The 24450-nt window shown below is 36.0% G+C and overlaps 1 protein-coding gene across 6 annotated transcripts in view; it reads right to left on the reverse strand.

Annotated features, from left to right (window-relative positions):
* The window catches only part of PIBF1 (progesterone immunomodulatory binding factor 1), a 203216-nt gene that overhangs the window by 155967 nt on the left and 22799 nt on the right, over positions 1–24450 (reverse strand). For 5 of the 6 annotated variants that reach the window (XM_082434821.1, XM_082434820.1, XM_082434819.1 and 2 more), the window contains 4 exons: positions 9397–9530; positions 4264–4372; positions 3810–3991; positions 2581–2706 (listed from right to left, as the gene is read on the reverse strand). In XM_082434821.1, the coding sequence (XP_082290947.1) occupies positions 2581–2706; positions 3810–3991; positions 4264–4372; positions 9397–9530 (551 nt within the window). The remainder of the gene's footprint in view (positions 1–2580; positions 2707–3809; positions 3992–4263; positions 4373–9396; positions 9531–24450) is intronic. The other variant, XM_082434822.1, reaches the window with a different exon arrangement.

A 24450-nucleotide genomic window follows, 5' to 3' on the forward strand; every position in this document is an offset into this window, starting at 1 on the left:
AAGGAATACTAAAATCCTTTCTTTAATTATTTTAAGTTGTAAGATTTCAAAAGAAATAATTTGCAATTTATTTTTACCTTGTGAAAGACCAGTGGAATGTAAGCTCTAACTATAGTTAAATCCTGCCAGAATGAAGAAACTGGGATTAAAAAAGATTCAGCCACATAAAACACAGGGTTGGATTATTGTAAGGTTAATACAGTGATAAAGGTGAGCCTATAGTACATACAGCTGGCTAGAAGTCCTGTGCAATTCAAATGTCTTTGGGCCTGGGCTGCAGTTTGGCACCACCTGGTGGCAACCATCCACCCTAGCTTCAATATCCATGGAGTCATTCTGGATCTGGGGGCTGGCTGGGGTTTCCAGGGCAGTAGCCCCAGTCCCAGGAATTCCCTGACTAGGTGGTATCCACTTTGACGTGGCTATGGAGTCAGAACAACACAGGGGAAAAGGAAACCTGTCTTCAGCTTCCCTGCTTCCAGCAATGGTTCTGTCGTCTGTTTCTCAACCTACCTCTACCAATCATCTTAGAGAGTAGGGGCTAGTTTACATCAATTTATGTTACCAGGGGATGCATTTTAAAGGAGTTTTTAAAAAATAAAACAACAATGGCAACAACAAAAACTAAAAAATCAGTGCATTCTCAAAATGATTACATACCAAGGTTTATGTGGCTATGTGAATTGTTTGGAAGTAATCACACGTTACCACAGAAACAATCCCATAAATTTTAAGGTTATTAAGTTGGCCAATAAAACCTTTATTATAAAATCCATAACAGAATTGAGCCACAGGACTATAAGTACTTATTTGTAAAACAAAATAGTAGTATCACCTATGCCACAGGTCTAGCTCACGTCTATATCTTTCTCCTGAGATTCAGACCTTATATAGTCAACTTTTCTATTTGCATATGTCACACAGACTTAATGAAACTAAACTAAATTTGTCATGTTTCCCAATTAAAGCCGTGTCTTTTTCTAATGCTTTAAAAACTGCATCACTATCCCCTCACCTGCCCCATCAAGAACTTGGTGACATCTGTAACTTCTCACTCCCCAAACCAATCTAGCCAATGAATCCTCCTGGCTATTTAGTTAGGTTAGTTCCATCTCCTGAGCACTCTTCCAATCTGGCCCACTTCCCCCCGTCTCTACTGCTACTAATCCAGTTCCATCTTCACTACCCGTCTTGATAAGGGAAACAACCTCTAAAAGTGGCCTCTTTGTCTATAGCCTTATACTCTTCCAGTCTATCCTCCACGTCACAGAATGGTCTTTTTATATAAAATTAGATCATATCACGCATATTCCCCAAATCTTTCAATTGTTCATGGTCTTAGACAATGGCTCAAATGCATGATTTGGACCTGTTTCCCTCTTCTGTTTCATCTCTTACAACTCGCTGCCTCTTGGTCTATGGTCTAACCATACTGAATTATTCTATTTGTTCAAAAAACTTCATTTTGTCTTGCCTCCAGGGTGTGCATTAACTCCCTTAATTCCCTTCCCTCCCATAACTGACAGTCTTACGCTTAGTCATCGTGCAGGTGTTAGCATGCGGACTTCTCCCTCCACGTAGTCTTCCCTGATTCCTCCCAGGGCTGAGTTAGATACACCTTGAGTCTATGTGGTCTCATCCTGTGTATCTTGCCATTTGCTCCATTATCATCATACGTTTGATCATTGTTTCTCTATTTCTCCATTAGACTACCAGCTTTGCGAAGGCAGAGGTCACCACTGTATCTATGGCATCTGACAGGTATCCAGAACATGGTGGACCTTAATAAATATTTGCTAAATAAGTAAATTCATTGTTCTTAGAGCTCAAATGTAACCTTCTCTAATATCAGCCTTAGTCTGATTTAAAGTCTTGCTTGTTGGCAAAGATAATAGCATACACTCAAGTCAGTGCTGATGAACTAGTATGACAAGTCCATTTCAAAAAAGTTTCCCTCTAAAACATCAACTTTGAAAAGCCATATGAACCATAATGATGGTATATAAAAATAACTGCTATTGAAATAAGTAGCATTTATTTTTTCCCTTAATGCTGCCAATCACTAAGAAAACCTAATATATGCTGTTCTAAAAGTAACTGCATGAATAAAACTGATCCTTCTTAAAGATTATCTAACATGTCTTTAGGACCAGCAGCTATATGAGGCATAAGCAATACTTCATATTATTATTCCAGCTTCTAAAAACTTCCTGGAGAAATCACTGGCATATTACAGGAAGAACTACTGGTATCTCTTAGTACTCTCTAATTTCCTTTTCATTTCTGTCCTTAATCTGAACTAAGGTAAAGGCAAAAGGAAAAGCTAACAGGGTAATAAAAAGATAATAGGAATACCAGAATAAACAGGCCTAACATCTGATAAACCCTGTTCTAAGCTAGTTATCAAAGACCTTAGAACTTTAATATTCCATTATACTTAGATTTAGATTTATGACAAATTTTCTTTAATGTATTAAAAAAAGACATTATGTCATGAACTAAAGTTTAACTTCCATAAAACTATAAGCTTCAAACAAAGAGCAATAAAATATCACATAAAATTCTTGGTTTTTTTTTTACCTGTTTTCCCGTTCATACATTTCCCTGGAGGCACTTCGAAGTTGATCAATTTCTTGATTAGTTTTCAATCTGATTTGTTCCAGTTCATCACGTAGTTTATTTTCATATTCTGTTTTATAATGGTCTCTGCAAAGAGTCAAAAGGAATATCCATTTTTTTTGTTTGTAAAAGAAATAGGTCTTTGCCCTTCATGTAATATTTTAATATCTTATGTCAAATATGCTCTACATACAATATTACTTGAAAAACACAGTTTAGATATAAAGCTTTAAAATTCTTAAAAATACCATTCCAAATTAGTTCCATCTAAGATTTTCTTTTAAACATATCACCCTAAAGGCTTAATTACTATATAAAATGTTCACTCATGTTGAATAATTATTCATCTTCAAAAATATTTTACTAATTTAACGCATATGGCAAGAGACTTGAAAACTAATGCATTATGGAAGGTCCTTCATTTAGAAACAATGATCTGATGTGGTGCATATTGGGAGACAATTAATCTTAAAAAAAATGACCCGAATGTACTCTTTACAAAACCTTTCCTTCTAAGCACAACAACCATAGCCACTGTGACCTCTTAGCAAAGTCACAAAGCGTTACACAGGGTATTAGCAGAAGCACAAACTGAAGAAAAATACCACAAGCTGGGAAAAATGTTATTAAGAATAAATAATTCAAGGATTATAAAGGCTATAAAGGAATAGCTTATTCATCTACTTGAAGAGAGAAGACAGGATTGAAATGCAGGAGTCTGATTCCAGAGCCTGTATCTTAAACCAGTACTCAATGCTGTCTCCTTATTCTTTTATGTTTCACACAGTCAAGAAAAGGTCAGCTTAGTCAGGTTCCACACAATTACATTTTCTTCAAAAATATACTTCTATAAAGATATTTATATACTTCCATAAAACACTTATGTAGAGATCTTAGTCACTGGGAATTAAAAAGGTTATATCATAAGAAAAAATAAATAAAAATAGTTACAGTGTATATATCCTTACCTAAAAGAAATAGGCTTTTGGTTGTTGGAAAAAACAAAATATCTTAAGAAAAAAATCAATTAGAATATGAGTAACTTATGAGGAAACAAAATGAACGATTATCTTAATATCATCTTATAGACCTTACAAAAAAATCGCTATTCTTCCCCAAAGCCAAGAGTTTCCTCAAAGAAGCTGGTGTTAACTTATATCTATTGATATGGAAAATAATATAAATCTTACCTTGATGTTACGTACTTTTCATACATCTCTTCTCTAGCCTTTTTGGTTTCTTCAAGTTGAGTTTGAAGTCTTTCAAGACGATCCTCTTCATGGGCACAGCGAACACTGAGCTCCATATTTTGGCGGTTGAGATATTCTTTATCCTTTTGCAGTAAAGTAACAGTATGCTGTAAGGTGCCTACCTACACACACACAGAGACAGACAGTGTCCAGAGCAATGTCATCTTACTTTTCAAGGCTTACTGAGTTATTTTCTTTCATTTGTGCTTTTGTCCAACATATAAAGAGGGCTAATTCTTACCATGAAAATTTTCATATAAACAGAGCTACTAAAAAATCCCTTCTTTCTAGCAATTACATCAGAAAGGAAAAAAAAATGTCCCTCTCACAATTCTGCCCTGGGCTGTGTCCACAATCACGGTACGATAAAATACAAGTGACTCTATAAGCTTACCTCTTTTGATAATTCACTTCTTTCTTTAGCTTGAATTATGTGAGAGCCTTCAAGTGTTTCATGTTTTCTCCTTAAGTCAGTTACTTCCTGTTCAAGTGCATCACGCTCACTATAAAATTCAAATACATTTATTTATTTTTACTAAAATAAAACTCAAACACGTATGTAAATTCTACGTCTCTTTTTATAACGAACATTTTAAAAACATCGATTATGTTTCAGGAAACTGAACAGAGATACTTCAGTGTCATTCCATGAACGATAAAGTATCTGCTTTTCAAATTTAGAAGGGACTCTGTTCAAGACCTTGTTCAGATACATAAACATGAATTTATTATCTTCAAAAAATAAATATGTAAGCTACACTAATCAGCAAAGTAAATAATAAAATTTTCTAAGGTACACTCTGGTATCTTTTCATTAATCATCTTCAATCTAATCTTGAAGCCAAAACTTTTAAAGAATTTAAAACATGGCTCTAGGCTTTCAGTTGTTAGGCTAAAAAAGGCCTTAAATCATCACTCAGATTGCATAGATGATACACAGGCAGGCATTCTTGTGATTATTTCATTCACAAATTGTTTATGATTACCCAGAGATTCTAATTTCCATTTTCAGACCAGCTCTTTCCCCAACACAGCAAAATCAAGAATTGGACCAAACCTACAAACAAGTATCTTAAAAAATGAGCAGAGAAATAGATTTGCTAATTCTTAACTTGTTCTCTGCAGTGAGAATCAGTTCCTTTGCACTTGATTTCATCTACTCCCCTGGTGTTTCCATGGAGAGAGCTATTAAGAATTGTTTTTCTTTTCATTAGATTTTCAATAACTCATTTAGAAAGAGGACTTCTAAGATTTCTTCTGCTTAACAAAGTATTATAATTATACTTGAGCAAAGCACAAGTTGAAAAATAACAATCACCCATAAACCCACCAACTAAAGATGACTAGCGATATTAATATTTTGGTAATGTTACTTTAAGTATTTTATGCCTTTACATACAAATGTTTTTATTCTCACAAAGTAAGGACTTTTGCTATGATTTTTTAATGTAAAAAAAAATTATAAAGCATGATACAGCAAAATACTCATGAACTTGCTATCCACAGCTGACGACAGTTACATTTGTCTATATTTGCATTAAAGTTTTGTTCTGTTTTTTAAAAAGATAGAACACTATGAGTAAAGCTGAAGTTCCCTACATTTTCTCACTGTTCCAATATCATCCCCTAGATACAATGATGAATTTCCATATCATATGTTTTTTTACATACTTTTACTCACCAATTGTTAACATTTTGTCATATTTACTTTGTAATATTTACTAAATATTACTTTGTCATATTTATTCTCTCCCTCTCTGTTGTTCATATATGTGAATAAATATATATATATATGAATTCATATATATAAAAATACACACACATATACAGGTATACACGTCTACACACACGCACACAATTCTACATGTGCATTTTTTCCCCCTCAACTATTTGTCATACGCAGACATTAGGTCCCTTTATCCCTAAATAATTTGGTGTGCCTTTCCAAAGGTTAAAGATATTCTCTTATGTAATCAGAATATAATCATCGGGACTTCCCTGGCGGTCCAGTGGTTAAGATTCTTCCTTCCTTTGTCTTTCACGACATTGACCTTTTGTAGCGCACTGGTCAACTTTATAGAATGTTGCTCAACTGTCATTTGTCTGATGTTTTTCTATGACTAGATTTAGATTAAGCACTTTGGGCAGGAATATTACAGAAGTGGTAATGTGTCCTCAATACATCAAATAAAGATGTATTGAGATGATGTCACTTAATCTCATGATTGGTGACAATAACTTTGATCATTTGCTTAAGGTGGTATCTGCCGAAGTTCTCAACTATAAAGGTATCTTTTTGCCCTTTGCAATTAATAAGTAATCTGTGGGAATTTTTTTCTTTTACAACATTTCACAGTTTATTGAGTCCTATAAAATAACTGGATAATTGCTTCTACACACTTTCAGTGACATCTGAAAGGAAGAGATATTCACCCAAATTTGCTATGGGATATATTTTAACATTCTGTTCTCTAATATACTTTTACCCAGTGGCTTTAGCTTCCAATGATGACTTTTGAATCAAAGAGTATTATGAGGTTACAAAACAGTAATTCCAATAAGCACATGTATTTATTGGTTGGCATTCTACTGTGAAGATCCTCTTTATTTACTAGCACACACTCAAGGACTCTTATTCTGTTCAATGGATTGTAACTCATTATTGTTAATATTCATTTTGATATTCAAGTTGTACCTATTTGGCCAGTTGGAGCCCCTTGAAACTAGCTATTGTGGTGTTGAATTGAAATTAGAAGTATCGGTACGATCTTATCCATAGCATGTTAAGCCATCCTCTCACTTGCCTCTTCATTGCGCCTCTGCCTACTGAAAGGGCCTAGAAATAACGTTCAATGTAGCAATGACCAGGACCCAAATCTTAATTTCTGAATAGCATTCTCCACTAAAAGGAACCAAGACTCCTTAAAGAAAGGGCTGAGGCAACGAAATTACAAAATAAACCTGAGAACTTTCTGTTATGCCAGAAAGTTAAGGAACTGCCTGCTTTGGGGGGGAAAGAAAAAAAAGAAAGAAAGAAAGAAAGATGGGCACATGCATTTTGCTTTTTAAAATTTAATATTATGTGTTTGACTTATCCATATACACATTCAGATCTAATTTAATGATTTTAATTGTTATGTAGAATTACATTAGAAAAATAAATCACGATCTATTTTCCATGCTGCTGTTGAAAAGCATTTGAATTCTTTCTAATAATGATGCAGTTAACATCCATATATCTGTTTTCTTTTGCACCTTTGTGAGAATTTATCAAGGACATAAAAGTGATTTTTTTCCCCCAGTTTATCTTATATGTTTGTGACCAGACCATTTTTTAAAAATCCATTCTTTCTATTGAGTGAACCAAAGGATTCACAGTTTGGGCCACTCTTTCTTGGTTGTTTTTCTGTTCCATTTCTAGCACATGATGATGCTTATTATGTTTTTATTTCCTAAGTTTTCATTATAGAAAATAAAACATACATTAAGAGAGATGCTAAAATGAGACACCTCCCCACCTCCACTTTCATCACTCACCTGCAAGAATTATCAACTCATGACGCATCTTGGTTTGTTTACCCTTCATTCATGGCCACCCTGGATTATTCTGATGACTATGCCTTTCAGTTTTCTCCTTTCAAATTTTACTTATTATTGCTATAGATTTATAGTGGCAGAGAGGACATCAAAACACCAACTCAAAGTATCATCTTACCATCACAACCTACTTCATTTTGAAATGATTCTTTTGAAATCTAGCTTTCTTCGAAAGCCCAATAGTATAGCTATCATGGATTTCAAGCTCCAACAATCACTGTATTTTGACATAACAGTACATACATAATAATACATAATGCATGTCAGTCATGCTGGGAGTAGGAGCACCAATGTTATATCCCCCACAACCTTGCAAATTTCCTTATGGCGTTTTACAATTTATAAAGCATGCATTCAATTAACAAACACTCACTGAGTGACTACTTTAGTTCAAGAATTATTTTAGGTGCAGGTAGATATAGCAGTGAACAATTAGGATAATCTCTGTATATATACACATGCATATATATACTTTCATAAATATTACTTTATTTGATCTTCTTAATTTATATAGTGCAGTTATTGTATTAGCACCATCTCAGAGATGACAAAACTTTGGCTTAGAATGTTAAGATTTCCTAGGGACATACAGCTAAGTGGTGGTTCATTAGTACATTCCAGCAAAAAGAAAATTATTTGCCATAGCTACTTAGCAGCAGCACAATGGGAAACATATCCTCAGAAAGTATTATTTTTTGAAAGTATGTGTGCCTTTTGTCAAAAAGGAATAGCTGAAAAAACTTTAGATAAAACTGCAAAGTATTGAAATTGGTGCCATAAACTAAAAATAATCAAGTAAGATTTCAAAAATATTTACACACATAGGATTTCACTGGGTTCCTATCTTCTAAGGCATCACATTTGAAAAGACAAAAGCAACTTCTAAATAAAATTAAAAAAAACTGATATAAAAATACAATCTAAATCCAACAAACTGCCAAAACCGCATGCTTCTGTGCAATGAAGAATAAGATATATGTCAAGAGAATAAGAAGACATAAGGTATATGTCAAGAGAGTAAGAAGACAAGCCACAGACTGGAAGAAAATATTTGCCAAAGACGTATCTGATAAAGGACTATTATCCAAAATATATAAAAAACTCTTAAAACTCAACAGTAAGAAAACAAACAACCCAATTAAAAAATGAGCCAAAGCCTTTAACAGACACCTCACCAAAGAAGATATACAGATGGCAAATAAGTACATGAAAAGATGTTCTGTATCATGTCATCAGGGAAATGCAAATTAAAGCAACGAGATATGACTACACACCTGTTAGAATGGCCAAAATCCAGAACACTGATAACAAATACTGGCAAGGGAGTGAAGCAACAGGAGCTCTCATTTATTGCTGGTGGAAATGCAAAATGGTACAGACACTTTGGGACAGACAGTTTGGTGGTTTCTTACAAAACTAAACATAGTCTTACAATACAAGTGTGGTCATGCTCCTTGGTATTTACCCAGAGGAGATGAAAATTTATGTCCATACAAAAAACTGGCACATGACTATTTATAGCAGCCTTATTCCTAATTGCCAAAACTTGGAAGCAACCAAGATGTCCTTCAATAGGTGAATGGATAAATAAACTGTGGTACATCTTGACAATGGAATGTTATTCATTATTCAATAGCACATTATTATCCAATGAATATTATTCAAAAGAATTTATTCATTATTCAAATGAGCTATCAAGCCATGAAAAGACACGGAGGAACCTTAAATGTATATTACTAAGTCAAAGAAGCCAATCTGAAAAGGTTCCATACGGTATGATTCCAACTATATGACATTCTAGAAAAGGCAAAACCATGGAGACAGAAAAAAATAAGATACAAAGTAGAATTAACGACGTTGATGGTAAGAATTCAAGTGACTCTGATGCATGCTAAAAATGAGAACTACTGTAGCCATCTTAACTACTTACCTCTTGACTTTACCGTAGTTCTCTTGACGGTAGTCTCCTTGCTGAATTAACTGTTTTGTGTCTGCTAATTCTAAGGCCAAACGTTGACATCTAATTTGAAGCTCAGAGTGGTTTCTGCGATCTTCCTCATAAGTCTATAAATAAAAACAATAATAAAGCATTTCAAACCAAACATACTTGATCAAATTCTGTACTGAATTCTTCTGTTAAGCTGTGCGTATCCTTGTAATTTTAAAAAATCCTCAATTTTTCTATTTAGTAATTTTTCCCTACTCAAAGACAGGTAATCTTAAACTCACTGAGTAGTTTGTAAATTCATTTGTTTAAAACTTGAGCTCTGTTTTTCATGGAAAAAATAGGCCAACTATGCTTTGGTTAATAGAATAATACATAAAATGACTACTAATGTTAAGGACGTTTTCAACATTTACAGAGTTACCATTAGATGCTAGAGACACAGAAATGAATAAAACACTGACCCTGTTCTTGAGGAGTTTACAACGAGAGACAAAGAGCCACATGAACATCAAACATTCACAATGAAAAATAGTTACTGAAGAGATTAACCATGCATTTTCAGTTGTGGTATTCGGAAAAAAAGGAGTTTTGCGGCACTTGGAACACAGTTCTACATTGATCTTCCTGGTACTCATCAGACTAGTAGAAAGGGACTGCAGACATGTGGAAGAGGGGTAGAAGTGAAAACCTTAAAAGCACACCTGGCCCTCCTTACTACAAGCTTCGTTTCTCACCATTTCTCATAATCATACTTCACCTCCAACCCTAATAAAGATCTGAGGTTCTCTGAACACACTACGCTTCCTCTAACCCAGTGGTCCCCAACCTTTTTGGCAGCAGGGACCAGTTTCGTGGAAGACAATTTTTCCATGGACTGGGGCGGGGTGGGGGGGGCAGTTGGTTCAGGCAGTAATGCGAGTGATGGGGAGCGATGGGGAGCGGCAGATGAAACTTCACCTGCTCACCTGCCGCTCACCTCCAGCTGTGCGGCCCAGTTCCTAACAAGCCGTGGCCCGGTAGCGGTCCGTGGCCCAGTAGCGGTCCATGGCCCGGAGGTTGGGGACCCCTGCTCTAATCTGTTCGCACTGCCTGAATAGCTGAATACTGTCAATACTCCTTTAGAGTACTGATCTTAGTGTATCATCAAATTCGTTTTTTTACACCAGAGCGTAAACTTCTCAAGGGCAGGGACTTTGTCTTGCTCACCATTGGATCTCCATCACTTTACACAGGACTTGGTATACAGTAAGAATGAAATACTTTTCAATAAATCAGTGAAGAAATGCATGAATATGGGAATGGGGAGGAGAAGCAGGACACAGAGACGGAGTCCCTACTTCTTCTCCCACTTTGAACTCATCAGATCTTGCAAGCAATCATCAACTCCACCCCCAGAACCTGTCACGGGAAATACATCCTGTCCCAAGTCGTTCTTTTTTAAGGAGCTGACGAGCTCAGTGTGGTCACATTCAGTCCACAAATACTGACCAAACTATTTCTAAGTGACTGGTCCTGGGCTAGACACTGTAGATACAAAGATGAGTAAGACTGTTTTTATCCCCTTTAAACTATTAGACATGACTTTGAAATGTTAGCTCCCAAATTTCTATCAAAGGGCTGTTTGAAAAATGTAATAATGGAAAAACTATACTGGCTGTGCTTTGCTTTGGTATATACTATGTTCTTCTGCACTGATGTTCTCCATGAGAATGAAATGTTACTATATGGTATTTATTAGAGGATCATAGCTGAGGATACTCTATCATCTCCCCAAAGAATCATCACACACGTCATTTCAGACCTAAGTCCCAGAAGATGCTTTAGTTCCCCTGAAGAATGCTTTTACCCTTCTAAACACTACTAATCATGTAACTGTTTTGGGAGAGTGTATAGTGTTATAGTTAGGACGGAAAGCTCCAGAATTCAACTGTCCAGAACTGAATTACCTGCAGTAACACTTCGAGCACATTTACGTCTCAGCACTTCATTGTCCTAATCTACCTCATCTACCCTGTAGAGTTGTTGTGAAGATTATATCAAGTAATACATGAAAAGTGCTTATAAAAATGCTTAGCACATAGTAAATGATCATGAACTATAAATTAATATCATCACAGTGCTTTTCCTTTGCTTTGGCTACTAGGGAGATTATAGCCAAATTGATAGCTCAACCTTAATAATTGCACGAAGACTGAGACAGACTCCTGAGGAATATAAACATTTAAAGGGTGAGGAAAGGACAAAGAGCCCTAGGAACCTGAGGGAGTATTCACAGAAACAGAGGGTGAACCAGGGGCGTGTGGCGGGGACAACTGTAGAAGAGCTACTTTGAGGAGACAAGACTGTCAGGGGTACTAATTACTACTGAGAAAAAACCCACAAACAAATCCATTAACTCTTCAGGGATGGGGACAGAAAGTAGACTGCCAGGGGCTAAAGCAAATATATCTGAATACACAATATGTCCTTTTTGGTGTTATTATACGTGCATTCTCTTGCTTAATACTTAACTTTATGACTGAGCAAAGTATTATCCTCATTTTTACAGTTGAGGAAACAAGGCTTGGAGAGGATAAAAGTCTCAGAGCTCACGAACAGTGTGGTAAGGACTCCAATCTAAATCTGTCAAACATCCGAACTGTAGGCAATTCTCTCTTTAGTTTAAAAGTGGAGAAAGTGAAGTAGATAGAGAAGAAAATAGAGATAAATGAAGGTTTCAAAAGATGGAACAAGCTTGGACATGTTTAAATATCGATGGGAAAGAATAGCAAAAGAGGTACTGATGCTGGAGAAAATGGGCATGGTCGGGGGGCAGGGCAGTAAAGCCCCTAAGAAGGCTCAGGGTGTGGGCTCCATCTTCTTCACTATGAAGACTTGTCTTAGACCAGCAGCCATGCTCATCATGGCAGGCTTTTCTCCAGCTGATACAGAGTGTTAAAAACTTGAATTTGGATGTCCTCAGGTAGCTCTTATCAATGCCTTACAAGTCACAGAATACTCTTTACCCTACTGCTTCACCTATTTCCTACTATCCACTTGTTTTCTAAAGGCATAGGATTTTCCACTCCTTGAAAGCCTCTTCCCACTATAAACAGTAAGAACAAACAAACAAAACAGAACGAGTGCAGATGTAAATATGCTTATGGCAAGAAATTGTGGGAGTTCTCATCTGAGGATTTCCATTTTCTCTGTGCAATGAAATGCCAAGTCATTTGCTGAGAGGGAGAAGGAAAGTGGAAAGCTGGAGATGTGAGGAGAGTGGTGAATGCGTAAAATAACTGCTGTGAAAAATGAGAGAACTAGAAAAAATAGAATTACAGCACAATTGTGTGGGCCCATTCGAAGTCGGTAACAATAAGCTTATAGCCTTGTTACTGCCTCTGTGATTTTCTCCAGTAGCGCTCATGTAGAAAAATAAAGAGTTGAGATTCTGTCAGGCAGGTTCGATAAAAAGACAGGGAGGAATTCGAGAACACTGACAAGAGAAAGGTTTAAGACTGATAACATGATGAAGGGGGAAGAAAAGACAGGAAGATATGGATAAAAAAATATTATATGGATTGGAAATTCTGCTAAAGATAGGTTGAAAGCAGTTGATTGAAAAATGTGGAAATATAGGAAGTAGTATGCTCAGTGGTCAGCCTGAATTGATAACTTCAGAAGTAAATCTGTTCTGGGAGACAAGGAACAGAACGTGGGCCATGAACCTGAGTGCTAAAGAAGAGAAGAGGTAATCATTCAGAATGAGAAGATCAATCAAGTGCAAGGCCAAGGTTGTGGATGAATCACAAGAAGTAACCCAGGAAGCAGCTAAGGTAGAAAGGAAGACTAAATCTAGACCAAAGGTTCCACTGAGTAAAAACAATGTCCCAGTGGTTTGCAAATGAAGAAGGTTACAGAGTAGGGCATCTAGATGAAATGAATGCCCCCCCGAAGGTAGGGGTTTATGTGAGTGTGGAAGTGCCAAAATCTAAGATCTAGAGAGGACATCAATACCCGGCCCTGAAATATACAGGGTATAAACTTCTGGAGCAAACAGCAATTCCATAGGAGATATGCATATGTGTGTATTTATTATATTGTACATGCATGTGTCTGTAACATAGTATATATGTGTGGGTGTGAATATATATATATATATATATATATTCTTTAAATATAAACACTATATGACCAAGTATAAGCAGAAGTTCAACACAGGAATGTACATATCCTACCAAATCTTTTAAGACTTTTCAACTGAAAAACTTCCCCTTAAATAAATGATTACCTTTATATTTTGAAAAAAATAATCTGCTTCACTTACTATTAGCAAATAAAATAGATTAAGGCATAGCTTTGGAAAAAAAGAAAAAAGAAAAAAATGAATCAAACCCATGACTGTGTAGAACTTTAAGGCTAAGGCTAAAGATGGTAGAGAAGACTACTTTGTATTATTCCTATGCATTCTTCCTGACCCGAACTCAGCAATATCTTCTGTGGGAAGACTCCAAGCCCCAAATCTGAGTTAGATGTCTGTCTTACATTTTTCCACAGCACCTGGTTCTTACCACATCAGAAAACACATCCCATGTGCCGTGAGCAGCCATTACTTGCCTCTCACATCAAAGGAAAAACTAAAGGAAATTTTCTATAATTCTAGTACCTAGTACTCTGCCTATAACATAGAAAGTTTATAATTAATGTTTATGGAAAAGAAGGAGCAAAAGAGGACATTAAATAGACTGAAACCAAAGAAGGAAAAAGCTTAATCTTTTCAAACATAAAGAAAGAGAACACAAAATTTCCAATCACCAGCCATTTCTAACAGAAAATTTCTACATAAGAAGTAAATAGGTTTGGTTAACAGCAAGTCTCAATGTCCTTTTTGAATAAAGAAAAAAAACTGCATAGGGATAATGACAATTAAGTCACTGAGATTTCAACTGTTTGCCGGTTTTCTACACATCTAGAATGGAACTGATTTTGATTGCCAGAGTTAATGTCATCTTTTCCATCTCTTAAATTATTCATAAGAGGAAATAATAGAAGGCTATCTCTAGCCTGAAAAAAGTAAATCTGTTATCGTAGTTGCATGTTTTCTTGTCTTGTCTGTAATCCTCGGTTTTCCTGATACGCACCCTGAAGCTCCTTGAAGACCTGCCTTATCTCTGGTTACAGCCAGTAACCCTCACATAGTAGTTACGCTGGAAATGCTTGTGGTGTCAACTAATGTTGAAATATAAAGGGACTATGCAGCACTAGCATTTAAAATAACTAGCTCAAGGGCTTCCCTGGTGGCGCAGTTGGTTGAGAATCTGCCTGCTAATGCAGGGGACACGGGTTCGAGCCCTAGTCTGGGAAGATCCCACATGCCGCGGAGCAACTGGGCCCGTGAGCCACAACTACTGAGCCTGCGCGTCTGGAGCCTGTGCTCCGCAACAAGAGAGGCCGTGACAGTGAGAGGCCCGCGCACCGCGATGAGGAGTGGCCCCCGCTTGCCACAACTAGAGAAAAGCCCTCGCACAGAAACGAAGACCTAACACAGCCATAAATAAATAAATAAATAAATTAAAAAAAAAATCTGTGAAATAACTAGCTCAAGATGTAGCAAAAGTGACTTTAAAAATTAACGATTAGTAAATCATCAGTTTTCCAACTGAAATTAAAGAATATTATAAATCTGCAAGTAAAACACCTCAGTTGAAACAATGATATCGATGCAACATATACGCATAATATTCTCAAAGATTTTGAGAAAAGCAGCTTGAAAGGGGCTTCTATTTCTCAGTCTGGGTGGTGGTTAAATGGGTGTGTTCACTTTGTGAAAAGTCAATTAAAATTTCTTTACAACACAAACGTTTTAAAAAAGTAAGACAAGAGGCTTCAACCAGGAAAACGCTAACTGGGGAGAAGTTCTGCAGGGATCCTGGTCTTAGGAATGGAAAGGGGGACACGCAAGGGTCACATTGAAGGGGAAAAGGGTTGAGCAGGATGGAAAAGGGTAATAAAGAGACACTCAGTTTTTTACTCTCTATATTTCTCTACTGTTTGATATAAAAACTGAAAAATTTATATTATATGGTGTTTTGGCAAAGTTATCAACTATTAGACCTTTTATATTTAAAATGAGATGCCTTCTCTCCCCCCATCCCCCCCCGCACGGCTCTTATTTTCAAACAACACCAGCTGAGCGTTTCACAGTTATAGAATTTCAGAGGTGAAAGATAGACTGGAGATAATCTATTACTAACTTCTTATTTCCATGACAAGAACATTAAGGCCTAGGGGGGGTTAAGCGATTTGTCCTGGATTCCAGAGCTAGCAGAGATAGAGCTAGAATTTAGGTTCTTGAATTCATAAATAGTTCATTCCTTTCTTAACTTCAAGTTTCTGTTTTTTAAAGATTCTATTCCATGGAACCTATAAAACCACTGATTGGAAGTTAATATTATTTACTGCTCAAATCCAGGGTGTTAAAAAAAATTTATTGCAAATTTTACGGGTTCAAATATGGCTGGCACATGCATATTTCATATTTAAATTTGGAGTCCCCTCCTTTAAAACAATTACTACAATTATTCCTTAAATACATATTTAAAAAATAATTTGACAAAATAACATCGAATCTAAATGTTTTCTACAAAAAGTAAAAATGTATTCAAAGATTCAATAGGCACATTTTAAACAGCCGCTGTATAAACCCAAAAGCAATTACTTTAGATACAATTTCTAAGCATCATTTAAATCTTCTGTCTCTCACACCATGTAAACTGAGAAGAAAGTGGTAACCTATGTTTCAAAATAAATCTTTAATAAATGAAGTGATCTCCTGCCTGGGGAGAGACAGAGCAGCTAAGAAAATTAGAAATGGGAAATAGTGTCATTTATCTTACGGTCAATGGTTCAGATCAGAAGCAGTTTACGTTGGATAGCAGTTTAGTGAATGACAAGAAATGTCTTGATTAGCTATTCTGAGAAAATGAGAATTCACTCCTCAGAACTCTTACAAGTTTCACATTGCCTATAATCTACTCCAAGCAACTAAATACTGAAAAGAACAAGAAACCTAATTAATCTTTGATTGTTAAAGACTGTTCCTTTAAGAAACAACAGTCTGTTTGCTCCCAGAGACTACTTTTTGTGGTTAAGATCCTCAAGAAATCTATTATTTAAGAAAAAATTCTGGACTTCTTCTAAGGTCTTAAGGAAAAAAAGACAAAACTGAAGCACTAAAAGTCTACTCTGGGTTAAAAAGAAAACATGAACATTTAAATATTTTATATTACATGATAATCTTCCATATCTTTTCAATAAATGTGAACTCAAACATAAAAGTTTAAGCTTCTCTAAAAGGAAAAATTTTTTTAAATAATGAAGAAAGAGATGAGAGATGAAGAAAGGTAACTTTCACCAAGTGTCGTGGACACCAGATTAAGATAGAGACATGGGATCAAATCTGTCTCTGCTACTAACTGCTCCAGCAAGCCAAGGTCTCCGGACCTTCTCTTTTTTGGCCACGCTGGGTGGCTTGTGGGATCTTAGTTCCCCAACCATGGATTGAACCCGGGCCCAAGACTGTGAAAGCACCAAGCCCTAACCACTGGACCGCCAGGGAATTTCCAAGGTCTCTGAATCTTAACTGCTGCCTCTGCAAAGTGAGGATACTGATTCACCAACTCATTTATTTTATGTGCCTACTACTGTACTAAACATCGTATGACTATCATTCATAACTAGCTCATGGGTCTAGCAGAACCCTCCATTGCTAAACCATATGTTGATCTGTTGAGAGGCAACTTTTATAGCCAACATTTTATTCGGCAAACTACGAAAACAAATTTGAAGTACTGGCCTTTCAACAGGTATTGACCCAAATATGACTGAACCAAAAATATTTAAATCTTAACATTTTAAAATAGACCACGTGGCTGAATTATCTTTAAAATCTCGCTTACAATTCAAAGAAGTTAATTAAGTATATCAATGCAAAAAGGTATGGTTTCCCATGCCTTTTAAGTGATTTAGATAAGCATTAAAAGTATTAATAAGTGTGGGTAGAAAGAATAAAAAATTAAGTTGATTCACCAGTTTACGGTCAGGTTCAAATAATTTTTTTTAGCTCTTGAAGCAAATGAGGATGTATGGTGCAACAACAGTTGACTCATTCATGGCAAAAGAAAGTCATTTTTGTTTTACAAGTAAATTACTGTAATTATTTAAAATACTTCAACAGTTTAAACATTCACAAACACAATTTTATAAATTTTTATAAGTCTTATAAATGAAAAGATATATATTATGGAATTATCATTACATACTGGTAAGTTTAAGAGCAAGAATTTCATATTTTTTTATCTCTTTCTTCCCTCTCTTCCTCTTTGACTCCCATCCACATCCCCAGGTAACTCACGTTAAGTAACATGTATCTTTCCCTATTCTTCTCCATGTTCATATACTCACGAACACACACAACACAAATGGGAGGATAGATACCTGGTGTAAATCCTAAATCAACTGATAATTCTCTAATTCATTCTTGTCAATGACTGCACAATATTCCAGGATGTACACTGTACGTGGTTTATGCAAACGTTTCCTTGTTGTGTTGACAGGCATTTATGGTTACATACTAGTATTTTACTCTATGGGACAGAGTCCCAGCACTGGGGTTGCTGTGTTGAAGAATGCTTATTTTCCGTTTTAACTGATGTTGTCAGATGTCTTTCCAAAAGACTATGGCAGTTCACTTTTCCACCAGTAACATTTGTATCTTTTTCCTTATAGCTACAGAGATATCAGACCTTTTCCATTTTTGCCAACCTGAGTTCTCACTGTTACTTTAATTGTATTTCCCAAAATGGTAGCTAGTTTGAGCACCTGGACATTTGGATTTACACTTTTTGTGAAATGCCTATTTATAGACTTTGCCCATTTTTCCATTGGGTTGTCTATTTCTTGTTAATTTCTAAGAGCTAGAAATAGTGCTGATACTAACTTTTGATCATCTGCATTCCAATTTTTGTCCCAAATGTGTACTTTAAATATTAAACTTTGCCTGTGGTTTCCTTTTTGTCTTTTTCTTTTAAAGCTTTTTGTTTCTCTGTCTTGGCTAAGATTACCCCAACCTCTAGAACAGCACTGTCCAATAGAACTTTCTGCAATGGTGAAAATGTTCTATATCTGTACCATCCAATATAGTAGTCACTAACTACCTGTATGGCTAGTAACACTGAGGAACTGAATTTTAATTAATTTAAATGTGAACATGTGGCCACTATATTGGACAACTCAGTCCAGAACTTAGCTACTCACAGTGTAGTCCATGAACTGGCTCAGGCCAGGAGCACTAATACTGTCCAGGAGGTGTGCCAACAGTGAACAGTCTCAGGCCCCATCCCAGAGCTACTGTGTCAGTTTTCATCTTAACCAGATCCCCAGGTGACTTGTATTTACATTAAAGTTTGCGAAGCACTGCTAATAATCATCTAAATTAGGGAGTCTCAAAACTTTTTTGGGCCATGGACCCCACTGGCAATCTGGTGATACTTGTGAATCCCTTCTGAGACTAAAGTCTCGAAAATCAAAAATTAAAATACACAGAATTACAAAGGAAACAAATTACAGCTGACCCTTGAACAACAGGTTTGAACTGCGCAGGTCCACTTACATGCAGATGTTTTTCAATAGTAAATACTACAGTACTACACGATCCGTGGTTGGTTGAATCCACAGATGCACAGCTGCTGATAGGGAGGGCTGACTAGAAGTTATATGCAGATTTTCAACTGTGCAGAGGGTCAGCACCCCATGTTGTTCAGGGGTTAATTGTATACTGTAATAAAACTACTGAAATATTTTTTAAAGTTATACATGTCCTTTTTTATTAATGCATTAAAGATAAGATCTAGTGAGGGGTCTACAAGTACACTAAAGTTGAAGTAGTGATAAGCATAATCTCTAAAGATATCTGCAATAACTACACTGTGATATGGAAATACCTGAATTCTAATGCTGACAGAGTCATAGGCAGTGACAGTCCTACTGTGGTTTTTGTATTTACCTGTAATTGAAGGAAATGCTAAATTTCAGTAAGAAGTGAAAGTAATGTTTTTCCCATTCCACCTGGAGGCTCGTGGACCCTGAGTTAAGAATCTGCATGATTACTGAAGTAATGGCCTAGATTTCCTTCTAAAAATTTTAATCCAGCTGGAATTAATATGTGTATATGGTATGGAATATGAGGACCAACTTTTTTTTTTAACGGATGAATAACATCCAGTTGTGCTAGGACCCTTATACTAAAAAAACACTCTTGGGACTTCCCTGGTGGCACAGTGGTTAACAGTCCGCCTGCCAATGCAGGGGACACGGGTTCGAGCCCTGGTCCAGGGGGATCCCACATGCCGCAGAGAAACTAAGCCCATGCGCCACAACTACTGAGCCTGCGCTCTAGAGCCTGTGAGCCACAACTACTGAGCCCACGTGCCACAACTACTGAGGCCCGCGTGCCTGGAGCCCATGCTCCGCAATGGGAGAAGCCACCGCAATGAGAAGCCCGCGCACCGAAACGAAGAGTAGCTCCCGCTCACTGCAACTAGAGAATGCCCGTGCGCAGCCAAAAATATAAATAAATAAATAAATTTAAAAAGAAAACAACAAAAAAACCCCACTCTTTTCCAACTGAATTGAACGACCACTATTATGGTATATAATTAGACCTGTTTCTATATTTTTTTCTACTGATGTTTGTTTCTCTGCCAATATCACACTTAGTTGACCTCAGTGGTTTTGAAGTATATACTGGGATCTTGGTAGGACCAGCATCTCAGCTTTCCCCACCTTTCACATTTCTTCCCCCCACATTTGTCTTGGCAATTTCAGAACATTTATTTTATTCACATAAACTAAAATCATTTATCCAATCCCAACCCTTGTATGGCATTTCTCTCCTCCACCAAAAAAATCAAACACAGAAAATAACAAAATTATTGGGATATAATTTAACTTATAATATAAATAAAATAAGTGCATTTATTATACATTTATAATATAAATATATAAATAACTGCATTTAATTAATATATTAACAGCATATATTAATATTAACATACATAACAATATATATTAATATAGTATATATCAATATGTACCATATATTAATATTATTATTATATATAACAGTATATATTGATATATTAATAGTAATAATATAGGTAATATAAATAACTGCATTTATTATATATTACTTATTCAGAATATAAATAACTGCATTTAATTAATATATTAACAGTGGAAAAATTGCTATTTTTATGACTTTGTCTCCTTTCTGAGATATAGTGCTTCCAGGTACAACAATAAGATTTAATAGTTTTCTTCATATAAGTCCATTACTTTCCCCATGAATTAAGTATTTTCCCCCAAGTCCATCTCTAGCAGTTATTGCTCTAAACCTAGAGAAATGCTGTTGGTCAATTACACATTTATACTGCATTCAGTCACAATATCAGATTTCTACATTAATTTTAGCTGGTTTTTTTTTTTAATTTTTTAATTTAATTTAATTTAGTTTTATTTATTTATTTATGGCTGTGTTGGGTCTTCGTTTCTGTGCGAGGGCTTTCTCTAATTGCGGCAAGCGGGGGCCACTCTTCATCGCGGTGCGCGGGCCTCCCACCATCGCGGCCTCTCTTGTTGCGGAGCACAAGCTCCAGACGCGCAGGCTCAGTAATTGTGGCTCACGGGCCTAGTTGCTCCGCGGCATGTGGGATCTTCCCAGACCAGGGCTCGAACCCGTGTCCCCTGCATTGGCAGGCAGATTCTCAACCACTGCGCCACCAGGGAAGCCCTGGTTTTTAAACTAACAGAAAAAAAAATTTTAAATCTCCTTTCAAAGTTTTACACGGATAGTTTTTTTCTTCTTAGTGCATCTGCCAGGGCCCTCCAAGACCATGTTAGATAATAACGAGCAACCCAGTCTGTGTCTGGTTCCTGATTTTTACAGAAAAAGGTTTTACTGTTTTGCCACTTAGGATAAAGTTTTTTGCGGGCTTTTTTTAAGTAAATATTTTTAAGTCTCTTTATTTGGAATGGTCACTGAATTTTATCACCTTTCATCATTTAATGATACGATCACATGGTTATTCACCTTAAATTTGCTGATGTAATGGATAATCCTTTCCGTCCTAGAATATACTTTACTTAGTCGTAAAGTATTATTCTTTTGATACAATGCTAGAATTCATTTTTGAACATATAGAGTTTTTGCATCTTTAGCAGTAAGTAAAATTAGCCAATAGATTTGTTTCGTTTTGCTTTTGTACTATCCTTCTCAGAGCTTTCCATCTTTTTCAATACTAGTTTGGTATAGTTTATTTAACTGGAATCAGCTGTGCTTATAGAAATCAACTGTGACCCTATCAGGGTAATCCATCTGTGAATGTGGTAACTTCATCAATAGTACATCTTTACTCACTCTGTAATACCTCTATGGTAATCGTTCTATTCAAGTTCTCCACTTCTGCTAATTTTAGTAATCTACATTTTGTTGGGACATTCTTTCAGTATTCAAGCTTTTCACAGAGCCGCATGCAATATTAATTAACGTCCAATAATCCCAAACTCCTTATTTTGACTGTTCTGTTTTCTTTCCTAAGATGACTATTACATGTCTTTATTTTTCATCTTTCTCTTTAATAATAAAGGCATTTTAAGGCTATAGATCTTCCTCTGGCACAGCTTTAAATGTGTCTAAAAGATTTTGATATAGAATGTTCTCATTTTAATTGTTTTCTTGTTTTCACTTCCTCTATGATCTAAAAGATATGTTTCTCTTGTTTTTTGTTTCTTCTTTGATATAAAAAATGTTTCTTAATTTCTAAATTTTTTCCACTCACCTTTTAATTATCGCTACTAAATTAGGATAAAAACAGGGACTACAAAATCTTTACTTAAAAATTTATTATTTTACTATGTGGTCAAGTGTATACATGATAGTTCTGTCAACTTTTCATTGACACTTTATTTATTCATTTATTTATTTTTTGGCCACCCTGTGAGGCTTGTGGGATCTTAGTTCCCCAACCAGGGATTAAACCGGGGCCCATGGCAGTGAAAGCACAGAGTCCTAAACATGGGACCGCCAGGGAATTCCCTTCACTGACATCTAAAAAAAAGTTATTCCCTGATCAAGGAATGTTAAGCTCTATACATAGCAACTAAATCAAAATTATTGATTGAATCAATTCTTCTAGCCCTGACTTATTTTTATGTCTATTAAATCTATCCAATTCTATAGAAAGTACATTATAAACTTTCCCATTATTACACTTTAAGTTCTCCTTGTTTTTCTAAAACCCTTTTCTTTATAATTACTATGTTAATTGATACGTAGAAGTTTGTCTCTAAAATCACCTTTTATTATTGTTTTCTGTTACCCTGTTTTGCGGTTTTAATCTTAAATTCCACCTTATATTTTATTACTATTACTTTCTTGTTCTTTTGTCATAACTGTTAGTCCATCCCTTTAATTTTCAATCTTTATCAATATGCATTAAGCATATTCCTTATAGATAGATAGAAATGAGTGTGGTTTTACAGTCAATATGGCAGTCTCTTTCAATGGAATACTTTATTCTTCAGCTTTCTGGAGGCAAAGGAGACTTTATCCACCTTATCTGGAGTGGGAGGGGCAGGGAGTCCTATAGATTTTTACAGGCTAAGCTCTGTCAACAATCTGTTCTGATCTTGCTTAGGGCTTTCTCATACTGTGTCCAGGCTTTCACTCAGGCCAGGGGAGAAAAACCCCAAACGTGGTAGCCTATTTCTAAGATGGCCTCTATCAATTTCTTCCCTTGTATATGGCAAGATATTCCCTGACTGAAGACTATTCCTTTTAATGCTCTGCTTGACTAAGAGAATATGATGTTGGTGGGACTTTAAAGTTAGGTCCTAAGAAGACTTTCAGCTTTGGCCTGGGTTTCCTTATGCTTGAACACTCACTCTGGAGACCAGCTGCCAGGTCCTGAGGCTGCCATGTTGAAGGATGCCTAAACTAGTCACGTGGAGAAGCCAGCTGGAGAGTGATCTGGCCCCAAACATGTGAATGAAGACTTCCGATGACTCCAGCCTCAGACAGGTAAGAAATATCCAGCTGAGCCTATCAATATTCAGAGCTGTGACAGATAAAAATTAAGTCACGAGTTTTTAGTGCGGTTTGTTATGCAGCAATACATAACTGGAACACTAGCTTTCCCAAAGCCCCAGGCTTCAGTCAGGTTTAGCTGCCTGCTAGCCCTAATGAGAGCTTGGCTAAGAAGAGGCAGATCATTGGAATTGAAAAAAAAGGAAAAATGAAATGCATTTAGGTGTCATCTCTTTCAAATATGCCTCAATAGCAAGGCTTATTCTTTCCGTAGTTTACGTTGACTATGTCATGTAACTTCAAAATGTTAGAATAAGTAGGAGTTTACTTAGGTTTGAGTTTGGCATGGCTACACCCAGTAGTAAGTATGATGACTCAATTTTGATACTATTTTTCTCTATTTGAACTGTGAAACCTTTATTCATACAGTGACCCATGGTAACATCTGGCCATTATTTGGCTGAAATGCATATTTTACATATCAAGTTGATGGCTGTTTTTAAAATTATTTTTTGTGGTGCTAATGCCATGACAAAATTAAATGCAAACATGGGCATGAACGTCATGGGGATAATACTCTAGTGTACATTATTTATTCAGATGATCCAGCATATACAGCTATTAATTACTTTTTTATATCAATAAAGAAATTAAATCATAAAGGTAAAATGATCAAAAAACCCCCCTCTCAGACACTCCGAATTACGCCTGTAGAATCTGCATTGAGATGTGTATAGCAAGAGAACAAAGTGTTCGTAGTGGACCCAGATTGAAGCTATAGTACTTGGTAAGGTCCCTCATGAGTTGTTTTCCCTTCCCAAAATATGATGACATACCATCCTGGCCACTAGGTTCAAAATTTCATCTCAAGACCTAATAAACCCCTCAAAATCTGTCCCTGAAATAAATTAACA

This window comes from Balaenoptera physalus (genome assembly GCF_965194825.1).
Source record: "Balaenoptera physalus genome assembly, chromosome: 18".
NCBI lineage: Eukaryota > Metazoa > Chordata > Mammalia > Artiodactyla > Balaenopteridae > Balaenoptera > Balaenoptera physalus.